The 21660-nt window shown below is 34.4% G+C and overlaps 1 protein-coding gene across 1 annotated transcript in view; it reads right to left on the bottom strand.

The window, feature by feature from the left end:
- ST8SIA4 (ST8 alpha-N-acetyl-neuraminide alpha-2,8-sialyltransferase 4) overlaps window positions 1–21660 on the bottom strand; it is a 93255-nt gene that overhangs the window by 63693 nt on the left and 7902 nt on the right. The window contains 1 exon segment of the mRNA XM_077863392.1: window positions 12443–12700. Within this exon segment, the coding sequence (XP_077719518.1) occupies window positions 12443–12700 (258 nt within the window).

Below are 21660 nucleotides of genomic sequence, written 5' to 3'. Positions count from 1 at the left end.
CATCCTATACATATCTAAGTTATTCAAATGTAAAGAACATTCATATAAATTGAGTTATCTGTAATCAGGTTTTACAAATACAAATACATCTTCAAGGTGGGATTTGAACCCAACTTTGAATCTAAAACACTACAAATTCAACAGAAGGTAGCTACACTTATGGTGAGCATAGCCTAACATATAAACTTGTTGAATTACTATGTTGCACACCTGAAATTTTAATGTAACATTATGTGTCAAGTATGCTTCAAGTAAATAAATAAATATAAATAAATAAATAGATAGATAAATAAATAAATAAATAAAATAATAGGTCCAAAATGAAGCTGAAGTAAATAATACAAAACATGAGTCCAAAATTTATTGCACAATACCGAAGTTTCAAATGGTTGTGATTATAACAAAACATATATTCTCTCTCTTTCAAACACACACACACACACACACACACACACACTATGCTTGTCACTAGTGAGAAAATACTCAAAACTACAGACTACAACACTCTACAAGTTGAGGTTTTATGCGTTATTTTTAAAAAACAAATACATGTATATGTGTATATATATATATATATATATATATATATACACATATACATACATAGATGTTTCATGCTCAAAATAATTCAGGTAGCATTATAGCTGGAACATGAGCCCAACTCTTCAAACTCCCAATATATCACCTTTCCCATCTATACTCCAGATTTTTAACATATTTTTTTTTTATTTTCTTAAAGTAAAATTGCTTTTGTTCCCAATTTAAAAACAGTATTTGTGTTTATTGCTTGGGGAGTTGCACACACACACACACACACACACACACACACTATTACTACCAAAAACAGAAGTTAAGTTAATTCAAATGTAAAATACTTTTAAATCTCCTTCTAAAACATAATCACTATCAACATTCGGTACCATAATGACTGCTAATATTCCAAAAAAAAAAAAATTTCCAGTAATGGCATAAGTCAGTATACCGAAAAGATTGCATTCTGTGGTTCCAAGAATTTTGGTGGATGCCAGTAAAGTAGATATGGGAAGTGGAAGGTCTTATCTCTTAGAAAAATGTCAGGGTCCTTTCCCCAAAACTATACTAAATGATGTTGATGTAAAACAACTTCTCTCCCTTTTCATAACACTTGTATTTACTGGTTCTTCTTTATATTCTATGTATCATGACTTCACAAGGTCCTGGCCTCATCACATTTACAAAAATCCATATGAATCATTAAAAATTAGTCTTGTTTTTCCTTTGGTCAGGAGTGATACTCTTCTCCTAATTTTGAGGTTTAACATTTGCTTGCATACATCAGGAGAAAAGGCAGCTCTCCTGGACCAAAGGAAACAAAAGCCAGATTACAGGGTGTAATATTGAGTGGAAAATGTTATTTCTACCATTTGACTGATGAGAAGAAAATTTATTCACAAAACATGGCAACCAGAAGGGAAAAAATTGAAACAACAGTGCAAGTTGACAGGACTTATTCCAAAGGTGTCTATTGAATCATAAGAAAATAGAGTCATAGAGTTTTAAAGCCAGGAAGAAATTTATGAGACCATCTAGTTCAACTGCCTCATTTGGCATATTGGAACCTGAAACCCAAAGTGATTTACGCTACTTGTTCAAAGTCACACAGCTATATTTAGTGCCAATGTCAGCAGGAGGATCCAGGTTTCTGAACTCTCAGATGAGTATTATTTCAATTATACTTCATGGGAGAAAATGTACTGCTTAGCAACAATGACCATTTAACTGCAAATATTTACATTTTCTGTGTATCTAGGTCACCAATATAATTTTCACACCATGAATATACTACAAATACATTAATCCTAAACCACCGGAAGGAAGATTTACATTTATTGAATAAATAATTTGTACTTGGGTTCATACTAGTCAATTTCACATATCTCATTTTATTTCTATTCCCACAAAAAATAGAAGATATGGATTATTTTCTTCATATTAAATGTGAAGAAACCATGCCTCAGAGAAGTAAATAAACCCCTTAAGATTGAATATATACATTAAATGGAAAAGCTGGAACTTGAAATCAGATCTACCTGATTTAAAGATTTATCTTACTTGATTAAGGTATTAATTCCCTTGAGAGAAAAGGTCTTCAGTCTCTCACTTATCTGGCTCTAAAATACTTTGGCATACTTTTGGCACACAATAAGTAGATTTCTAAAAAAAAAAATGTTATTTATTTGAGAGAGAGAGAGAGAGAGAGCAGGAAAGAGTGGGGAGAGGGGCAGAAGGGAGAGAGACTATCAAACAGACTCCTCCCTGAGCAGTGCAGGGCTGGGTCCCAGGACCCTGAGATCATGCCCTGAGCCGAAGTCGAGTGGGATGCTTAAATGACTAAGCCACTTGGTGCCTCAATAAGTAGATAATAAAAGAAAGGAATTTCCCACAAGAAGGTCCATAGATCACAACTGGAGAAACTGCTCAACACTATAAAGTCAATGTTTATTTTATTTTGTATTACTTGATTTTTAACTATTTTTCCCATTTTATTAGGATATAGTTCACACATAATATTGTGTAGGTGATGATTTGGTATATATATATGTGTATATATATATATATATATATATATATATATATAGAGAGAGAGAGAGAGAGAGAGAGAGAAATAATTCCCATAATTAATATACCGGTCATCTCAGATAGTTACTATTGTGTGTGTGTGGTTTTATTTGTTGTTGGTTGTTGTCGTTGTTGTTGTTTTTAGCCTGCTTTGAAGGCTGGCGCCTTATGGAAATAGAAGACATTATAATGGCATTCTTATTGTTTTACATGCTAAGTCATCAAAATTTGCAATGTACTCTCATAAAGACAATCTTTCATTACTCTTACATTTCAGAGAAACATAGAATTAGAAACTTCTCAATCTAGTTCAGCAAAAACTTATTTCTAATTGAAAAATTAAGTGTGTTCAATCGTTATTTAAAAATAAAACATAAGGGGTGCCTGGGCAGCTCAGAGGTTGAGTGTCTACGTTCAGCTCAGGGTGTGATCCTGGAGCTCCAGGATGGAGTCCCACATGGCGCTCCCTGCAGGGAGCCTGCCTCTCCCTCTGCCTGTGTCTCTTGCCTTTCTCTGTGTCTCTCATGAATAAATAAATAAAACCTTTAAAAATAAATAAAATATTAAACTTTGAAAAGGAAAGGAAAAAGGTCTACAGTTGCTTCCTTCCCCAACTTACTATGTACTCAGGAAAGTCACACATACTCTTTGTTCTATGAAAAAAATACTACAGTTTGTCTAACTAACTCAGAAGAACCAACGGGAACCGGTTTGGTTTATTCAAGATTCATTTTCTGTCATCAAAAAAAGTCACATTTTAAAATGTAGCACATTCCTATTTATTATCACTTGCCTTTTCCATCTATTATACAATGCAAATCATCATTTTTCTTGTTTGCCTTCCACTCTATCCCCACTGTCACTATCTCACTTTGCCCCTCACTATCTCCACCTTTAGAAGGCTTTCAGTCGTACCACTGTTATCTCTCTCTAATTTATCCATCACCTAGAAATCTTCCTGAAATTTAAATTTGGTCATCTCCTTCCTTTACTGAGTGGCTTTACAGAGTCCTGCAAAATAAAATCCAATCTCCTTAACACAGACCCCGTGTTACCTGTCCCTCAGCTTCCTCCTCCAGCCTCACCTGCTCCTGTTGACCCATACAATTTTCTGTTCCAGCATGCTGAAACCACCTGCAGGCTGAGAAAAGCCTTTCTTCCACGCTCAAGTCCTTTGTGCATTGTGGATCTGGTTTGGACTTGGTCTCATTCTCTTTTCCCTCCTTTCTATATTTACCTTCTCAGTCAGCTCAAGTGCTGCTTCTCTCAGGAAATCATCCTTGACCATTCAGCTTATGTCTTCCCTCTGCCTCATTACCAGTGCTTGCTTCTCTATATAACTCTAATAAAGCAATTTGCACATTATTATTCATTACTTTATCTCCTTCACTAGACCATGATCATCTCAAATTTAGAGACTTGCTCTTCATTTCTGTATCTCCAATTCCTGATAAGCATATGGATAAAAGAATGAAGGTGTTAATGAATAAATGATAAGAAATATCAAAGCTATGCTATTTATCCCTTGAAGCGATAGGTATTGAAAAGTTTGTATTTAATTTTGGAATAGACATTTTGGGCCTATTTACAGATGAGTTTTTTGAAAAGGAACAAATACTTTAAACCCCAAATTAAAGCCATATTTTGAAAATCTGCAGAAGAACTGCTCAACTATCCATTTGCTAATGCTCAAGTGACCTCAGGAAATGATAATCTCCACAACATTTTATGTTAATATGAATCATATCACCTAAGCATGGTTTATCATCTTACTCTGTCCAATGAATCGGATTTCATCACATTTTGTCTCCTCTAGTATCTCCCTCATTGAGTGTTCTTCCTCTTTTTAAAATAATTTATTATCACAGTCCTTTTATCTCTTAATGTGCTTATGCTTCTCTATCTCTAAGTATATTCCCCTTCTGGTTGCAAGAACAATAAAACCTCAACGAGAACAAAGAAACCAACAAACTCTAAGGGACTTACTTGGACTACAGGATACTACGGAAGTCCTTAGCAGGGTGTAATGATCCTTCATCATGTAATTCCAATATACCTTGACATTTATCCTTCCACATTGTTTTTTATTATGAACCTAATAGTAGAGTGGTCCTAAACTCTATGTGGAAAGTATTTGTCTTTATGCTTACTGGTTTCTTTGCCTTAGATTCCTCTTTTCTGCTGGTTGAATGACAAACCATGCAGATGTGCCATGATTTACTTATGTTTTTTTTTTTTTTTTTGTCATGCATTATAAAATGACTTGATACACAAGCAATTGTTCATGTTTGACTAGATTTCTAGAACCAAAATAGTGACTAAAGGAATATGCTATTTGTACGGTTTGGTAAACATTATCTACCAGATTTTTGGAATAGTATCAATCTACATTTTTGAAAGCATTTCACAGGAGTGCCAATGTTAACACAACTTTGCACTTAATATTAAGAGTTTTAAAAACCTTTGCTAGATTGATTGATGTGAAATTATATCTGTTTAAAATAACACATTTTTAGAAAATGGAAAAAGCATTTTAAGATAATGTTCTAAAATTTGAAATTGTTAATCACTGTCATTTCCATTAAAAAAAATCATCTCTTTTAGATAAAATCTTTTTATCCAAGGAATTATATGGTTGAGAAAAAGGTTATAGCTTCACTTCAGATCACAATCCATGATGAGGTCCATATTTGGTTTTAAGCTAAATTAAAAAAAATCATAAATAATTATGATAAAATTGGGATTTTTATTTCTGCCTAGAACATAAATTTTATTATTAAAATCCATAGACATCACAAAGATAATAAGTTTTATATTAGCTATAAAATTCCTAAATCCAAAATATGAATAAAATATCAAGTAAAAATATAGTAGAGATTAAGTGGAGCAAATATTGCATACACAATGGAACTGTCCCTAAAATATAAAGTGGCTATTTTAATAAAAATTAATTTTTAAATATTTTTCTAATGCTTTGGACCTGGCTCACTACCAGAAACTTAACTGTCATTAACACAATTGTGTTAATGACAAACATATTCTCTGTGAGAGTGGAATGGAAAGAATTAAGGCTATTTTCATCAACACTCAGAGAAGCAGAAATATTTTTTTTCTTTCCCAGAGTCTATTTTGCTATAAGAGTTAGCATTCATTGAAGGTCAAGAGGATGATTTAAAGTCTGCCATAAATTACCAACTAGGGGAGAATCAAGAATTGATTGAGTTATAAAAATGTTTTCTATCAGTCGAGGGAAGTCAATTCCTCCATCTTTTTCTGTTTTGAAACATACTATCCCTTATTTTAAGAAGCTAGATCATTATAAAGTAAAACATTTTTATCTCATTGCTTCAGTTTCCTGAAGAAATACGTATCTTCACTATAATTACTTCTAATATTATATACTCAGATTTTATACATACTCCTATCTGAGAAGTGTTCCTGTCTTTGCATTCCATATATTCCTTATTTGGTGTCAACTGTATACATATTTGATAACTTTGGGGAAAGTATATCTTGTTTATATCAGACAATGAGAATTTATACTTCAAGTCAATGGCAATTCGGAAATGCAGTGACAAACTTAATTCTCACTTACAACATTTAAATTAAATAAAATGTGCTTCAGTATCATTCATCATTAAGCTTTACAGTTTATGCATTTCATTACTATATTTCCCATCTGATACTTAGAAAAACATTTTAAAATAATAGGTCTATATTATTATCATCACTGGACAGTGGAAATAATGATGTTTAGATGTTTGTCCAATATTAAGCTTCTCAGGAATCCAGCTTTTTGACCCCCAGTATTTAGGGCATTTCACTATCCTACTCTTTAATATTTCTGTATTTTCTTTTTAATTGTAAGGGTTTAAACAACCTTTACTTACATATGATTCCTCTTACATTTTAACTTTGCAATTCATTGTTGTATAAACTCTAAGACAATAATACATGAACACAAACCATATTTTTCTTAAGCCCTACATTAATTATTTTATTCCATAAATAAACAATATATATCTCAACATATCAATCTGGTGCTAGATCCTGAAGATACAGGCTAAATAAATTAAATATATTGGGAGTTTCAGCTTGCCTAGAGCTTGGTGTCCATGTATACTGAGATGTCCAAAATATCTCCAACCTTAATGTACATAAAAATCACCTGAACACTGTGATCAAATGCACATTCTGCATTTGGGATGCTGGGATTCTGTATTTCTTTCTTTCTTTCTTTCTTTCTTTCTTTCTTTCTTTCTTTCTTTCTTTCTTTCTTTTTTTTTTAAGATTTTATTTATTTGAGAGAGACAGCGAGAGAGAGAGAGCACAAGTGGGGGGGCAGGGAGAGGGAAAAGCAGGCTCCCCGCTGAGCAGGAATCCCCCCACCCCGTAATGTAGGGCTCCATCGTAGGACCTGAGCCAAAGGCAGATACTTAACCAACTGAGCCACCCGGTGCCCCGAGATTCTGGATTTCTAACAAGCTTCCAAGTGATGCAGCACTGGCAGTTCAGAACTACAATTTGAGTAGCAAGGATGTACTTACACAAATACATATATAAATATAGGTATGTAGATAGACAGATAATTTTAATTGATCCCTCAATGCTAGTTTTATAAAAAAAAAAAAAATGAACCAAGAGGAAATTAGGAGGGAGTTGGTCAAGCATGGCAGGAACTAAAAATGATGATTAAGAAAGGAGAAACCAAGCAAATAGAAGCAACCGATCTAGGCTGGAGGGAAGATGGGGACAGTATAAAGCAAGATACAAAGAAAGGAATAAAAGAACAAAATTAAATTTGAGGTTCCAACTAGTCTGGAATCACATAAGTCATACCCGTGATGATCTTTGTTTAAGCACAGTGAGGAGCAGTATGTGATGGTCAAAAAAATTACTGTGGAAACTTAATTAACTCCTCCCTCAGAGGTTTACACCTAATGTCAAAGGTAGTGCAGAGCAGGACCATATTTATTTTCATCAGACTGGACATAGTCTCTCTTTTATGAAAAACCAGCAGGGATGGGTTGCCTAACATTTTCCGCAATCCCCAGATAACCCAGAACAAGGAAAGAACACATAATCACTTCCGGACACCAAGGCGCGATGAGGAGACTAGGGAGGATGGAATGAGGGTTGGTTCTCCACCAACTCTCAGTATCAATATTAAGAAATACCCGAATTTTTCTGGCATTAGAAAACCACTCTTGCTAAGCTCATAAAATTTTTCAGTATAGACAGCACAAATGTTAGAACATACTGTGTTGTAAATTTATATGGGAGTAAATCACCTAAAAAACTTGAGAAATAACTTCAAGAAAATTTAAAAGCACTTTAAATATTGTTTTCCAAAATCCAAAACAATTTTCACTGCTAAATAGCTGTATACTTTAATATAAGATATACACTGTTATAAGAATTTTACAACTCACAAAGTTTAAAAAAAAGATTTAAAAGATACTTTTAAACAGATTGCCTAAAAGTAGCTTTCTAAACCTATTTTCCTTTGTCTATAATGATGATATATAAATGATACATACTGTCTTCTAAACTCTAAATTCTTGAAATTTTACAGCATACTTTTAGATATGTATGTGTGGAGGACATGACTAAACTAAACAGGTCAGAGATTTTGTAGAGGCAATTCCATCACTCTGTGGGCTCTGTGAGTAAGGTAAATTTTAATGGTTTAGGTAAAGGAAATAGTTTATATGATAATCTGTCTAAAAATCAGAGAACTAAAGCACAGAAAGGCACACCACTTCATCCATTATCATCTACAATGCACTCTACTTGGATACTTGAACGCTCTACTGGGTGATGCTTTTCCTACGTAGCATTGGTTCTCTCTCTCCAATATTTAGTTAGCATATGTCAGGCTTCCCAAATATGAAGTATAGGAATTAATATCAATAGGATAATTTATCTAATGCTTATCATTTTTTTAACTTAATGATGAAGATTCTAGTGATATCATTATTCTCCCTCTTGTGATATTAAAAAGAGCTATTGAAATTAAGTTTGGCTCAGAAAGTTCTATTCAGACTATCCCACAGATTGTAAGCAAAGTCTAAAAGCGGGTCCAACTTTCCTACAATACAACTGCGTAGAAGTCACCATACTCTTTAGAGTAACTTGTGTTCCTCACTTTGTCAAGGAACTGAGTCTATTGATGGCTTAGCTAATTCTATAAGGTATATGTAGCTGTTTGGTATTTTCTGGTTAGAGTATGTCAGGCTGTCAGTTCATGGCTCTATACTAATACCTTGTAATGCTCTATGATATCTTCTTATAATGTATTTTTTATGATATCTAAAAATTAGTTACTTATCTAGAGAACTTCTGGAATATTTCAAAGACTTCATGTACAATTCTGAGTTTGAACAGTCTCTTTCAGTACAGGAAGCATACCTTATACTCTCTGACATATTTTGTATCATTCTGCATAATTTGAAGTATTAGAGTTGGCCACGGACGAGTATTTTAAATTTACCATGTGTCTTTAGAGACTTCTCATTTCAGTGATTATTCCTGACCCCACACAGACAGGCCTCCTGCAAGAAGGAATGTAAAGATTATCATTCTGTAATTATGCTGCACTATGACTGGCCCATGGTTGGCACTCATAAAGGTTTGTTGTATGAATAAACTAATGTAGTAAGTTACTAGTATTTTTGAGAAAATAATTTAATGTTTCCCTTTTAACGAATTTTCATTTTAAATGACAATAAGAATATTACCAAACAAATGTGTTTCAATGGGTAGAATTGTAGTTAATGCAGCACCTGGACGGGAGAAGAATTTTAGAGAGTTATTTGTGGAGGCCTCTGAATTTCCTGGTTCTATAAATACTGGTGGAGAAGAATGTTTCACAATTTTAAAATCACATATATTTTTCCTTTTTGGTCTACATACATCATTAAAAATGATGTTAGAAGTATAACAGTGGCCAACTGAGTATTTGGGATGTCTTTTGATTAATTAGGCCTAAAACTGTATTTCTCTTTACTTAAAAATGCCACAGATATGGATTTTATTTGAAGAGGAAAGCTTATTTCAGGCAGGAAAAGAGAATATTGGAAATAAAATTATACATCCCATAGAACATTCTTTTGTATATAGATCCTGGCCTGTGCCAACTCTATGGATACAGAAGCACATAAAAGGAAGTCATAGTTTCCTCTGGTTTCAAGGTAGCAGATTCAGAGAATTCAAATGCCTATATCTGAAGAAGTAGGTCTAATGAATAATATTAATACAATATTCCTGCCATTTGTGACAGCGTGGATTGAGCTTGAGGGTATTATGCTAAATGAAATAAGTCAGACAGAGAAACGCAAATACCATATGATACCACTTATATGTGGAATCTGTTATTTAAGTACATTTCCTTGTTATTTAAGAATACACACACAGGCACACACAAAGATTGTACAGATCAATTCCCTATTTAGTCAGTCATTAGAAAATTAAACTAGGCTTTAACTTATTTTTTTTTTTTTTACTTTAAACATCATATTGACCGGGGATTTTATTTTGTGTAATTCCCACTGAAACTAGCATTTAATTTAATTGATTAATTGATGATACAAATTGTCACTAAAAGAGTATCTCTTTTAGGAGAGGAAATGCATGACAATGTGTGTGTGTGTGTGTGTGTGTGTGTGTATGTGTATTTATGAATAGCTACCATTATATGTGCAAAGAGATGGGCACTTTTCATAGGCTAATTTTTAAATATTTCTGTAGAGTATTAGCATTCTCCAAAATTATACTTCACAGGACAATAATGCCACATATGCCCTCTTTATCCAATCGGACAACTGCTTGGAACAAGAGATATTTCTTGGCATATAATAATGTACTGTCATTAAACAGTACTATAATAATGTACATCATTAAACAAAACTGATAGTATTTTATTTCTATAAAGTCCTTTTGAAAAAACTAAAGATGAAGCTTAACATGTCAAATGAAGATTTTATCTAAAAATAATGCTTGGTTTATTAAGTTAGAGGTCAAGTTGAATGTAATATCTGGAAGAACCTGACCCTTGAGGGGTCATGAACTAATCAGTACCTTCTGCAAGCAGACGAGGCATAATTTATCTCTCTCTTAACAAACTTACTAACAGGAGAAGTGGGAAACAAACAAACAAGCTGGGAACACAGGCCATACAAGCAAACAAATAACCCAAACTACCTTTAGATATGTAGATACACATGCAGTACATCTCTAGGAAGGTGAGAAATCCGAAAGATTCTAAGGACTGTCATTAAAATTTGTAACAACTTGAAACAGTTTGATATGGATGGGAAACTATTTCAAGGAAAGACATTCTGCATGAATTTTAAAGAAAAAGGCCTTTACTGCGTTCTAGCGTTAAGAGACCCGTGTACAATAATGAAAGGCCAAACATTCTTGAGGAAGGGAAAGGTATTTGGCACATAGATGATGAGGCAAAACTCTATGAGAAAGACAAGAGTTTTAGGAAGGACTGAAGTTTAGTATAATGACATGTCATTGAAAATGACTGTATCCATGAGACTCAAAGGAACGAACTCCCCACATCGCCATAATACAACCAAGATTATTTTCCTGGAGAGATGATTTGCTTCTAATCATAAGTGGACTCTTGCTAAAGGTTTCTTAGTAAAATCAGAAACCCAATCCTGGACTCATGCTAAAATTTTCTTCATAAAATCAGAAACTTTATCCTAACCTAAGATCAGAAACATTTCTCTAGTATATAATTTAGTTTATAATATTCCAACTTCTATTTTTGGAAGCTAGTAAAAAATAGGAGGAAAAGAAAGCAAAAATAATTATGATGATGATTTTTATGCCTTCATTAAGACAATTAGCCTCAGTTTTTGTACTCGTTGGTAACTCCATAATACAGTTACAAATTTAAAGAGCTGGTCATTATTTTGTTCTTGTTAAATAAGTTTTTAAAACAATCATAGCTTAGAAAAGTATAAATAACCTCTTGAAGTTCTATTCCTCAAAACACCCTGCCATTTGCAAATGCTCAAACACCAGAGAGCTACTTGCAACAGGTAGATAATAAAGTTCTGGAGATATAATGTACAACATTAGATTATGGTGAACAATACTTACTATAGACTTCAAAGTTGCTAAAATACTAGATGTTAATTGTTCTCACTAAAAGAAAGGAGTGATAATTATGTGAACTGACAGAAATGTTAAAGACTACAGTCTTAATTTCAGAGTCAGAAGTGGAGCTGAACCTAATGTTATCTAGATCCCAGGGCTGAAGCTTAGAGGGACGTAAGAATGAGGAGTCACAGTCACATGGAGATCCTGTATTAATCAAACGTGAAACTTGCCTTCTTTACGTTGCAACAATTTCCACTTCCACTGTGAAATCTTTTCTTCTTTATTTTTCTTGACCTCTGATTTTTAGTCTCTTCAGGAATTCTAGAAGCCTTGGTTGATCTTCACACCAACTTCAATGATGGGAACTCATTACCTCCACTTTCATTGTCATTCTCTTATTAAATATTTTTACCTCCTTTGGACACAATTTTGTTTGTATAACTACATGTTGAAAGAGTTGTTCCCCACCCCCAAGTCCAATCAATTCAATAAGAGTTGAGGTTTTTAAGATTATCTTATCTTTCAATGATAAAATATTTTTAATTTTATATCCCAGGATAAACATAAATTTGGATACTACACAGAAAAACATATCATAAATATTTTTGAGCTTTCAATAATCCCTAACATTAATATTAGACTTAACATATTTCTAACAGCTTTATACACCTCAGTAAAACATCTTTGAAGAAATTATAATCTTTAGGAACAGAAGAAAGCTCACCTTATTACAAAATTGTGACTGTCAATCTCCTTTCCACATTCACTATCGAGTAGAATGCCAGAATTTCCAACAACTGCACAGGTCTTAAATCTGCGATTTTTCATTGGTGAAACTTCAGGTAGGAGGCTGTGAAGATCCTGAGAAATATTTAGTGTCCGGCGCCTGTCTAGCACATAGTGTATGACATCGCCAGGCTTAAAACTGCTCTTGACCACTGAGACATCTCTTTCCGCATCTAGGAAACGAAGAATGTTCTTCCTGTATTGAAATACAAAGTTTTCCATTAATATCTAAGAACTGGAGATATCACATACAAAGGGATATATGACAAAATATAAATTGGTACATTACTAATTTTAAATTGTCAGGTGGTAATCAAACCAACCAACTAAGTAGATTCTATTGACATTGAATTTGTTCTTAAAAAAATCACTTGCATATAGCTTCTCAATGATTTGGTAAATAAGTATAGTATGCACATCTATTTATAGAGTGAAAGAAGATACAATTTAGGTTATCCTGATGCAGCCACTGTGGAAAAGAGTATTAGGATTCCTTAAAAAGTTAAAAATAGAACTACTCTACAACCCAGCAATTATACTACTAGGTATTTACCCAAAGGATACAAAAATACTGATTCGAAGGGGTACATACACCCCAAAGTTTATAGTAGCACTGTCAGCAGTAGTCAAAGCATGAGAAGAACCCAAAAGTCCATCAACTGATGAATGGATAAAGAAAATGTGATACACACACATGTACACACACACACACATATCTATATCTATATCTATATATATATATATAATGGAATATTACTCAGTAATCAAAAAGAATGGAACCTTGCCTTTTGCAACAATGTGGATGGAGCTAGAGTATATTATGCTAAGCAAAGTCAGTGAAGAACAAATACCATACGATTTCGATTTCACTCATATGTGGAATTTAATAAACGAAACAAATGAATGTAGGCGAAGGGGGATAAAAAGAGGGAAGCAAACCCAAAAGAGACTCAACTGAAGAGAACAAATTGAGAGTTCCTGGAGGGGAGGTGTGCAGGGGGGGAATGAGCTAAGTGGGTGATGGGTATTAAGGAGAGCACTTGTTGGGATGAGCACTGGGTGTTATATATAAGTGATGAATCCCTAAATTCTACTCCTGAAACCAATATTACACCATATGTTTACTCACTAGAATTTAAATAAAAACTTGAAGGAAAAAATAAGAAAAATTAGTTTATTAAATAACATGAAAATGCCATGGCTTGACTTTGCATAATTAGATATTCTTTAGCTCTAATTAATTCTCTATAGTCATTTTGTTTGGTTTAATTTCATCTAGTTAAGGTAAACAGAAATAACTTAAAATGGATTGGAATCATACCTCACTTAACTATATTAAAATGATAATATAGAAGTTCCCAATGAATTTGTATGCATTCATCCAAATTCTGTGTATATTATAATTCTTTGAGGAAGAGTTAAAAGTATACTATATGAAAGTTTCCTTTGAAGCTTAAGAATCCAGGAAGAAAAATGGGTATGTTAGAGGAAAAAATAGATAGATAGGACACACTGTATAGCAGAGATAGTTAATTATTCCTTAGTGTTCTTTCTTCCCATCTTCCTTTTAGTATTTGAATCTTCTAAGTTTTACTCAGGCACATGAATCCTCAGCTAGAAAATCTCCCAAGTTTACAAACCTAAGTGCAGCTGTGCTTGATCATATGATATGAGTGGATCATGTGCATGCTATATGAGTGGATCATGTGCATGGCTATACAAGAGAGAAATAAACTTCCAACTACTTTGATCCACTGTATTTTAGGTATTAACCATTTTTTTTATATAGAAGCTTAGCCTATCTCATACATAATAAAGAAACTGATAACAGATGTGGGATGCTGTATAAACAAGTATGTATATGCTAAGTTAGATGATGAAAAGTGAAAATAAAGATCCAGCTGGCTGGAAAGCTAGTGACTTTGGCATGATACAGCCAAGCACCTGATGAAACTGCAATAATTTGGGACTCATAGCCTATATCTAATAAGCCTGTTGCTCTTGGAGCAGTTAAGAAGTATTTGTAGGGAGCAGCGCGGGTGGCTCAGCGGTTTAGCACCGCCTTCAGCCCAGAGCGTGATCTTAGAGACCAGGGGTCGAGTCCCATGTCAGGCTCCCTGCATTGAGCCTGCTTCTCCCTCTGCCTGTGTCTCTGCCTCTATGTCTCTCAAAATTAAATAAAATCTTTAAAAAAAAAAAAAAAGGAGGAAAATCAGTTGACTGAAAAGTTTGGCCAGGTTTGATACACAAAGGTTATGTCCATTAACTCTTTGGAAAAGAAAATATTTTTTGAATTTTTTCCTTCAATCAGAATATCAGGGTCATAAGTGAAATTTATATAGGAAAACCTATATAAATGCCCTACAAATGAAATCTAAAAATTAACAGAAATGCTATCAGGCACCATAACAGTTCATCTTAACAAAGTACAGATAATATATGAAGACAATTGCCAGTGACATCAGCAATTATCAGGTATGAATTGCAGAAAATTGAGAAGTCTTTCCTTATGTCGAGCACACATAATTCTTCACAAAAGTTAATTAGTACCAAGAACAGCAATCCATAGAACCTTTTTGTATATACTTATTAACTACCATTTGTTTGGGGAAAAATTTAGTGATGCCTGACATCTGTATTTCAAAAAAAAAATTCTTATTTCCTGTGAAAATGACAAGACTGACTTTAAAATAAAAACTGCACGGATGTGGTCAAAATGCCAAACTAGCTGGTATTGTCATTTTCCTTTGAACACAGTTAAAGGCGTTGTTGTAGATCTCTGAAGATATACCTCACAAGTAGTGAAATGTTTGCCAGGATGAAATGAATAAACCAGAGATTCAGATTTGAAAGAAGACTCTTTAACTTGGAAATCTAAAAGCGAAAATCCCTTTATTCACAAAAAAATGTTAACTCTTAACGTGCTGGTCAAGTGACAGCACAAGGGACTTTCCACTAACGGCACCTCTGCTGTGTTATAGAAACTTAGCAGCAAAATATTTCAGACATAGGTCTTTTACATTCCTGAGTATAACAGGACGTCCTTAATTTGTTGACTCTTAGGAAAAATTGATATTAAAAAAAGTGGACAGAGGCTAGCGAAATTTCAGGGGCACCTCTGTGGTTCAGTCCATTAAGCACCTGCTTCAGCTCAGGTCATGACCACAGGGTCCTGGAATGGAGCCCTGCGTTGGGCTCCCTGCTTCTCCCTCTCTCTCTTCCCCTGCTCCTGCTCTACTGTGCTCTTCTCTCTCAAATAAATAAAATATTAAGAAAAAGAGTTCAATAAAATTTCAAAAGGTACCATGTTGTCTAGCTCTTGAGATAAAAGACATGATTATTGAACACAGGTAATTCTACAATATGTGTTCTTTCAATACTGTTTTATAGGCTCAACAATTTTTTATCCTGTTAGAGTAGTAGTTGCTTTTTTTAAAAAGGATTTTATTTATTTATTCATGAGACACACACAGAGAGAGGCAGAGACACAGGCAGAGGGAGAAGCAGGCCCCATGCAGGGAGCCCCATGTGGGACTCGGTCACCCCACCAGGATCATGCTCTGGGCCAAAGGCAGACACCCAACTGCTGAGCCACCCAGGCGTCCCAGCAATACTTATTTTTTTTTTTTTTTTTTTAACTGAAAGAAGGAGGAAAGGAAACCTTAAATGTCTCTGGTATGTTCTTTTTCTTACATTGAATTAAACTTTTAGTTTCCATCTTAGGGCTTACATGAGAAATAATCTGATCTAAGATTCCTGGTGTAGAATTCAAGAAACACTGAAAATAATTACTATTAGTGAACAATATTGTGGCTTTAATGCATAATATTTTATTTTTTGGAAACAGTAGGGAAAGGTTAGGGTTTTTTTTCTCCCTAGCAAGTTATAGGCATTTTCTATTTTTTTTTTTTTTAAGATTCTTAGTTATTTGAGAGAGAGAGAGAGAGAATGCACATAAGTGTGGAGGGGGGCATAGAAGGAGAGGGACAAGCAGACTTCTTTGCTGGGCGCAGAGCCCATTGGGGGGCTCGATACAAGGGGCTCCAGGATCATGACCTGAACCGAAGGCGGATGCTTAACCAACTGAGCCACCCAGGCGCCTCCAGGCATTTTTTAGATTATAGATATAATGGACTATAAGAGTTCTGTGAATTTGCTTAGTTGTTATTCAGACTGTAAATATATGAAAAAAAAAAGGAAACCAGTGCTTAAATGTGATTAACTAAATGTCACTGGAAGCATGAAAAACTCTTACACTGAACTGAACCACATTTTCAGTATCACCAAGGAGAACTACATGCTTTTGCTCAGATAACTGACATAAATGAAAAGAGCAGGTTAAGCAAAATTATTTGAGAATGGAGAGTTAGAGGGGAAATTCAGTTTAACTTCTGGCCTCTAAAGGAACATGATTCAACAAAAGCTAAAGTTTAATATGTAGGCTGTCTCAATACTAGTTTTCCAGAAATGTGGCTAAGTCATTAGCAGATATGTAAAGCAAGAGGTTGTGTTTTCTGTGTGTGACTGAACAGAACAACAACAAAAAAGATCCCTTCCAGGTCTTTAACTGTCATTCTGTGGGCATCAAGTAACTTTTGAAACCCTATTAATAAGCAAAAACCTAAATTCAGCCAACTGTTTTAATGATAAACAGGACTGAAAGAACCTGAAAATGTTTCACTATCAGTGAGGCTAAAAATCTTAGTCATAAAGATTATTTTTTGTTAAGCAATGCTGGTTTAAACTGAAAGGCTGAGACTGTTAAACTGACAGGAATAGATTCTATACAGAAACTTTTCAACTGAATTTTCAACTAGAACTTCCCTTTCAACATCACACATCACTTGAAATAGCAGCTGCAGAGTTCCAGAGAATTAATTTACTAAACATTGTTTTCACTTGTGAAATGTTAAATATAGCTAACCTATCACCAGGTGCCACTCTTTCTTCTCTGTAGGTTTCTTGTCAACAGCAAGCATACGTGCTGTGGCAACTAAAATTTCATCTAAATGACACCGTTGACTCCATCAGCGAGTATTGTTAAGGACAAATCTTACAGCTGGAATGCGTCCCAAGTTGAGAGGCAAATTAGGTTATGTTACATATATTAGGAATCAGTTTTTGCAAACTTTTGACTTTAGATAAAAACCACCGAATCAATTCAATTGTTACGAACGTGGCTCACTAAAAAGACATTTAAAAAGGTTTAAGAAGTGCTGAGTGTTTCATTATGCCTACCAAAAAGCAGAGAGAACACACGATTTTTTTGTCTCAAAGATTATTTTCGCAAGGCAACGTTCTTCAAAGCACGGAGAGAACATAACCTGTAGCTTGTTAGGGCTTCTGAGCTTAGGGTCCCAGCTGTTATAGGAAGATGTTCTAGTATCAAAGAAAAATCCTACGCAGCTAAATGAAAAGGCAAAATGGTCTCAAAATGCTTGGAGAAAAGCATTTTTTTAGTTTAATTTACACTTCAGATGGCCATTTGATTATTTGGTCCAGCGGTTAGTAATATTGGATGAATAATATACGTTGGAGCAAAACAAAGACAAAAAAAATCTCCACTGTGTGTACTCCAGAAAGGCCGCATTTTTAGTATTAAAATAGAGTACAAGAGGGGCACCTGGGTGGCTCAGTGGTTGAGTGTCTGCCTTTGGCTCAGGTTGTGATCCGGGGTCCTGGGATCGAGTCCCGCATCGGGCTCCCAGTGAGGAGCCTGCTTCTCCCTCTCCCTGTATCTCTGCCCCTCTCTCTGTATCTCTCATGAATGAATGAATGAATGAATGAATGAATGAATGAATACATAAATAAATAAATAAATAAATAAATAAATAAATCTTTAAAAAAATAAATAGAAGAGAGCCCAAGAAATGTGTTTCAAAATAAGAGCTTTTATTAGCTAGATAGACCTAGTTTTGCAGCTAGTGACTCTGCCACTAACAAGCTATGTGACCCAAGATGTGCTCCCCTGGCTACTTAGTGAACAAAGTAAAGAGAAGAATTGTAGATGGAACTTTCTCTAAAGTAAATCAATGCATGCAACAGCAAATTCTTTTTGATAGGTAAATATATTTAAATTTGCAGTTATGTTTAGTTAACCTGCAGATTTGATCTGTTTAAAAACCTTAACCTGTGAGGATACCAGCTTGAAAATATTCTTTCTAATTAGGATGTGTCTTGAGGAATAGCTGAGCTCATATTTCTCTATGCATCTACATTTGGTATTGTAATTCTTTATTTTTTTTTATTTTTTTTATTTTTTTAAGATTTTATTCATTCATGATAGTCACACAGAGAGAGACAGAGAGGCAGAGACACAGGCAGAGGGAGAAGCAGGCTCCATGCACCGGGAGCCCGACGTGGGATCCGATCCGGGGTCTCCAGGATCGCGCCCTGGGCCAAAGGCAGGCACCAAACCGCTGCGCCACCCAGGGATCCCGGTATTGTAATTCTTTAGATTTCTATTCAACATATGAAGAATAAGGGGGGAAAAAAGAAAAGAAACAACCTAAAGATGGAAAAATAGGTCCAGTCATAAGCACTGGACATGATCAAATACTCTCTCAGTACCATGTTTATAGATTTACTCACAAACATCTGATGGATCTTAAATGTGTCATTTCTTAGCTTACAATAACAAACTACTACCAATAAAATCTAGTCCTTAACCAAGGTAATCATTATAATTGTGAAGTTAGCTGTGGGATGTATAAACTCTACTAAATCTTGATGAATTTTCAATGCACAATGTAGGTGGTACGATCTCTCTCAGAAAACTCCCCAGAGGTACAGTTGTTGTTTTTTTTTGTTTTTTTTTATAAATTTTTATTTATTTATGATAGTCACAGGAGAGAGAGAGAGAGGCAGAGACACAGGCAGAGGGAGAAGCAGGCTCTGTGCACTGGGAGCCCGACGTGGGATTCGATCCTGGGTCTCCAGGATCGCACCCTGGGCCAAAGGCAGGCGCTAAACCGCTGCACCACCCAGGGATCCCGAGGTACGGTTGTTTGATGAGCATATATGAATCAATTCTTGATGTGCTTATGAAAGCATCAGAGTATACATAAGGCTGAAAAAATTAGCAATAAGAAAAAAAATCATTTCTATAAATGTAGGGAAAAACAACTTATCATCAGTGACTGCTTCACATGTTAATGCAAATAGATAAATAATTTATTAGGAATGTCACAAGAGCATTATAAGTTTAATGAGATTTTTTAAATGAGAAAGATTTGTAACCATGGTTTAATCATGGAAGATCAAAAATGATTAGTTGTAATATCTTAATCAAAACTTCAAAGTAGGATTTTAAAAACACTTGTAAAATATGCCCATACCCCCTCACAGAGACCAAGTAATGTGGTTCTTCATAAATGTTATAGATGTGGGGAAGAAATAGAGATAATGATCTAAATTAGTTTATGGGTAGCTTCCGGTATGACTTTAGAAAAACAAAAGCTAAGCTAACAATCAGACATTTTCATATTCTAAATTTTTTATTACAGGTGTCAAATTGATTAATACTTACTAGTTACTAATGCTATAGGCAATTATAATTTTTATGAATTGTTTGCATGTTGTACAATAATGGTTTTACAAGTTATCATTTCCTCGTAAGGAAGTGACAACTTTGTATGTATTATTCAATATTTGCTCAATGTTTTATTGTTTGCTTCTTTATCTGTTAAGGAGAATCATATGAAAAGACTATTAACATTTCATACATATTCTCATCTGTTATAATTCAAAACAGATCACCTTCACAGATAGGAATGCAATCTTCATCAATTTGTCAAATTGCAATAATGAATTGCTTGGCTCAATTTACGTTTAATACCCTTAGCTTGCATATCTTAAAAGTAGCAAAATGTACCGCTGTAGTGTCATTTTTGTATGGATACTAGGAAGGCATGGCCATATATATTAATTAGATTATTGTTAATTACTTATTAGACTTTATCTGATACGTTATTTGGCATATTTAGATCTATCAATTAATTTATTACAATTTCTTATTTTACTTTACTGTCTTCCATTACTTTCCTTTACCTGATCTGTATAGCCTTACCTAAATTGGCTCCCTTCTTGCCAAATCTTTCATTTTGAAAGTTCCTTTTGAGACATCCTTATCATCCTTTCGAATGATTTTATCAAATATTTCCTTTTTATATCACCCATAATTCTCTCTTTCCAAGATATATGAATCCTTATTCTGTTCTAAACTAAGCTATACCTGTATTTATGACCTCGTGTACTCCCTACATTCTGTAGCTTTTACCTAATAATTATCTCTTTTAGGGTTTCTAAATTCAAATGTGTATGTAGGGTAGGGTAGTGAGACAGTAAGGAAGATATTCGATATGTATCAAGAAAGAAGGGAGATGGGATGGCTGGGTGGATCAGTGGTTGAGCATCTGCTTTTGGCTCAGGGAGTGATCCTGGGGTTCAGGGATGGAGTCCCACATCGGGTTTTCTGCAGAGAGCCTGCTTCTGCCTCTGCCTGTGTCTCTGCCTCTCTTTCTGTGACTCTCATGAATAAATAAAATCTAAAAAAAAAAAAAGAAAGAAAGAAAGAAAGAAAGAAAGAAAGAAAGAAAGAAAAAGAAAGAAGGGAACCCCAGCTGTAAACATGTTAAGCTGGAGAGATCATGGCTACAGTTGGCCTCGGCCAACTAGTTCTCAGGGGACATACGAGTCTAGAGTTATCAAAATTTTCATTTTCTCAAGACTATATGAAAACCTGTACTTTTATATAGAATCTCCTAAGTTTAATATTGATTTTAAGGGTTCTCATTTATCCAGTTGAAATAAATCTTACTTGCTGACCGTATTCTACCCGGAAGATCCCAATTTAGAAACTCTGTCATCAGACTCATCTCCTCAATCTTATACTCTGTCTACAAAGACACAAAATTTCCATAACTAAAAGCAGCCAAGCATATACCATTTGATATTGCCATGGTTTGATTCCTGTTTCCCATTCCAGCCAATTCCAAAGCTTCAAACAAATGATTCCTGCATTTCCCTGGCACCCATCTTTTAAAAAATCTTTCAATCTTTCAAGTGTATTTCAACATGTGGGGAGTGTCTTTGCCACAATGCATTTTATGAACTGCTCCACATCCTCTAAAGATGAGTGTCAGTAGATTTCTTCCT

This window comes from Canis aureus, chromosome 2 (assembly GCF_053574225.1).
Source record: "Canis aureus isolate CA01 chromosome 2, VMU_Caureus_v.1.0, whole genome shotgun sequence".
NCBI classification, from domain to species: Eukaryota; Metazoa; Chordata; class Mammalia; order Carnivora; family Canidae; genus Canis; species Canis aureus.
This window is presented reverse-complemented; position numbering and strand designations above follow the sequence as displayed.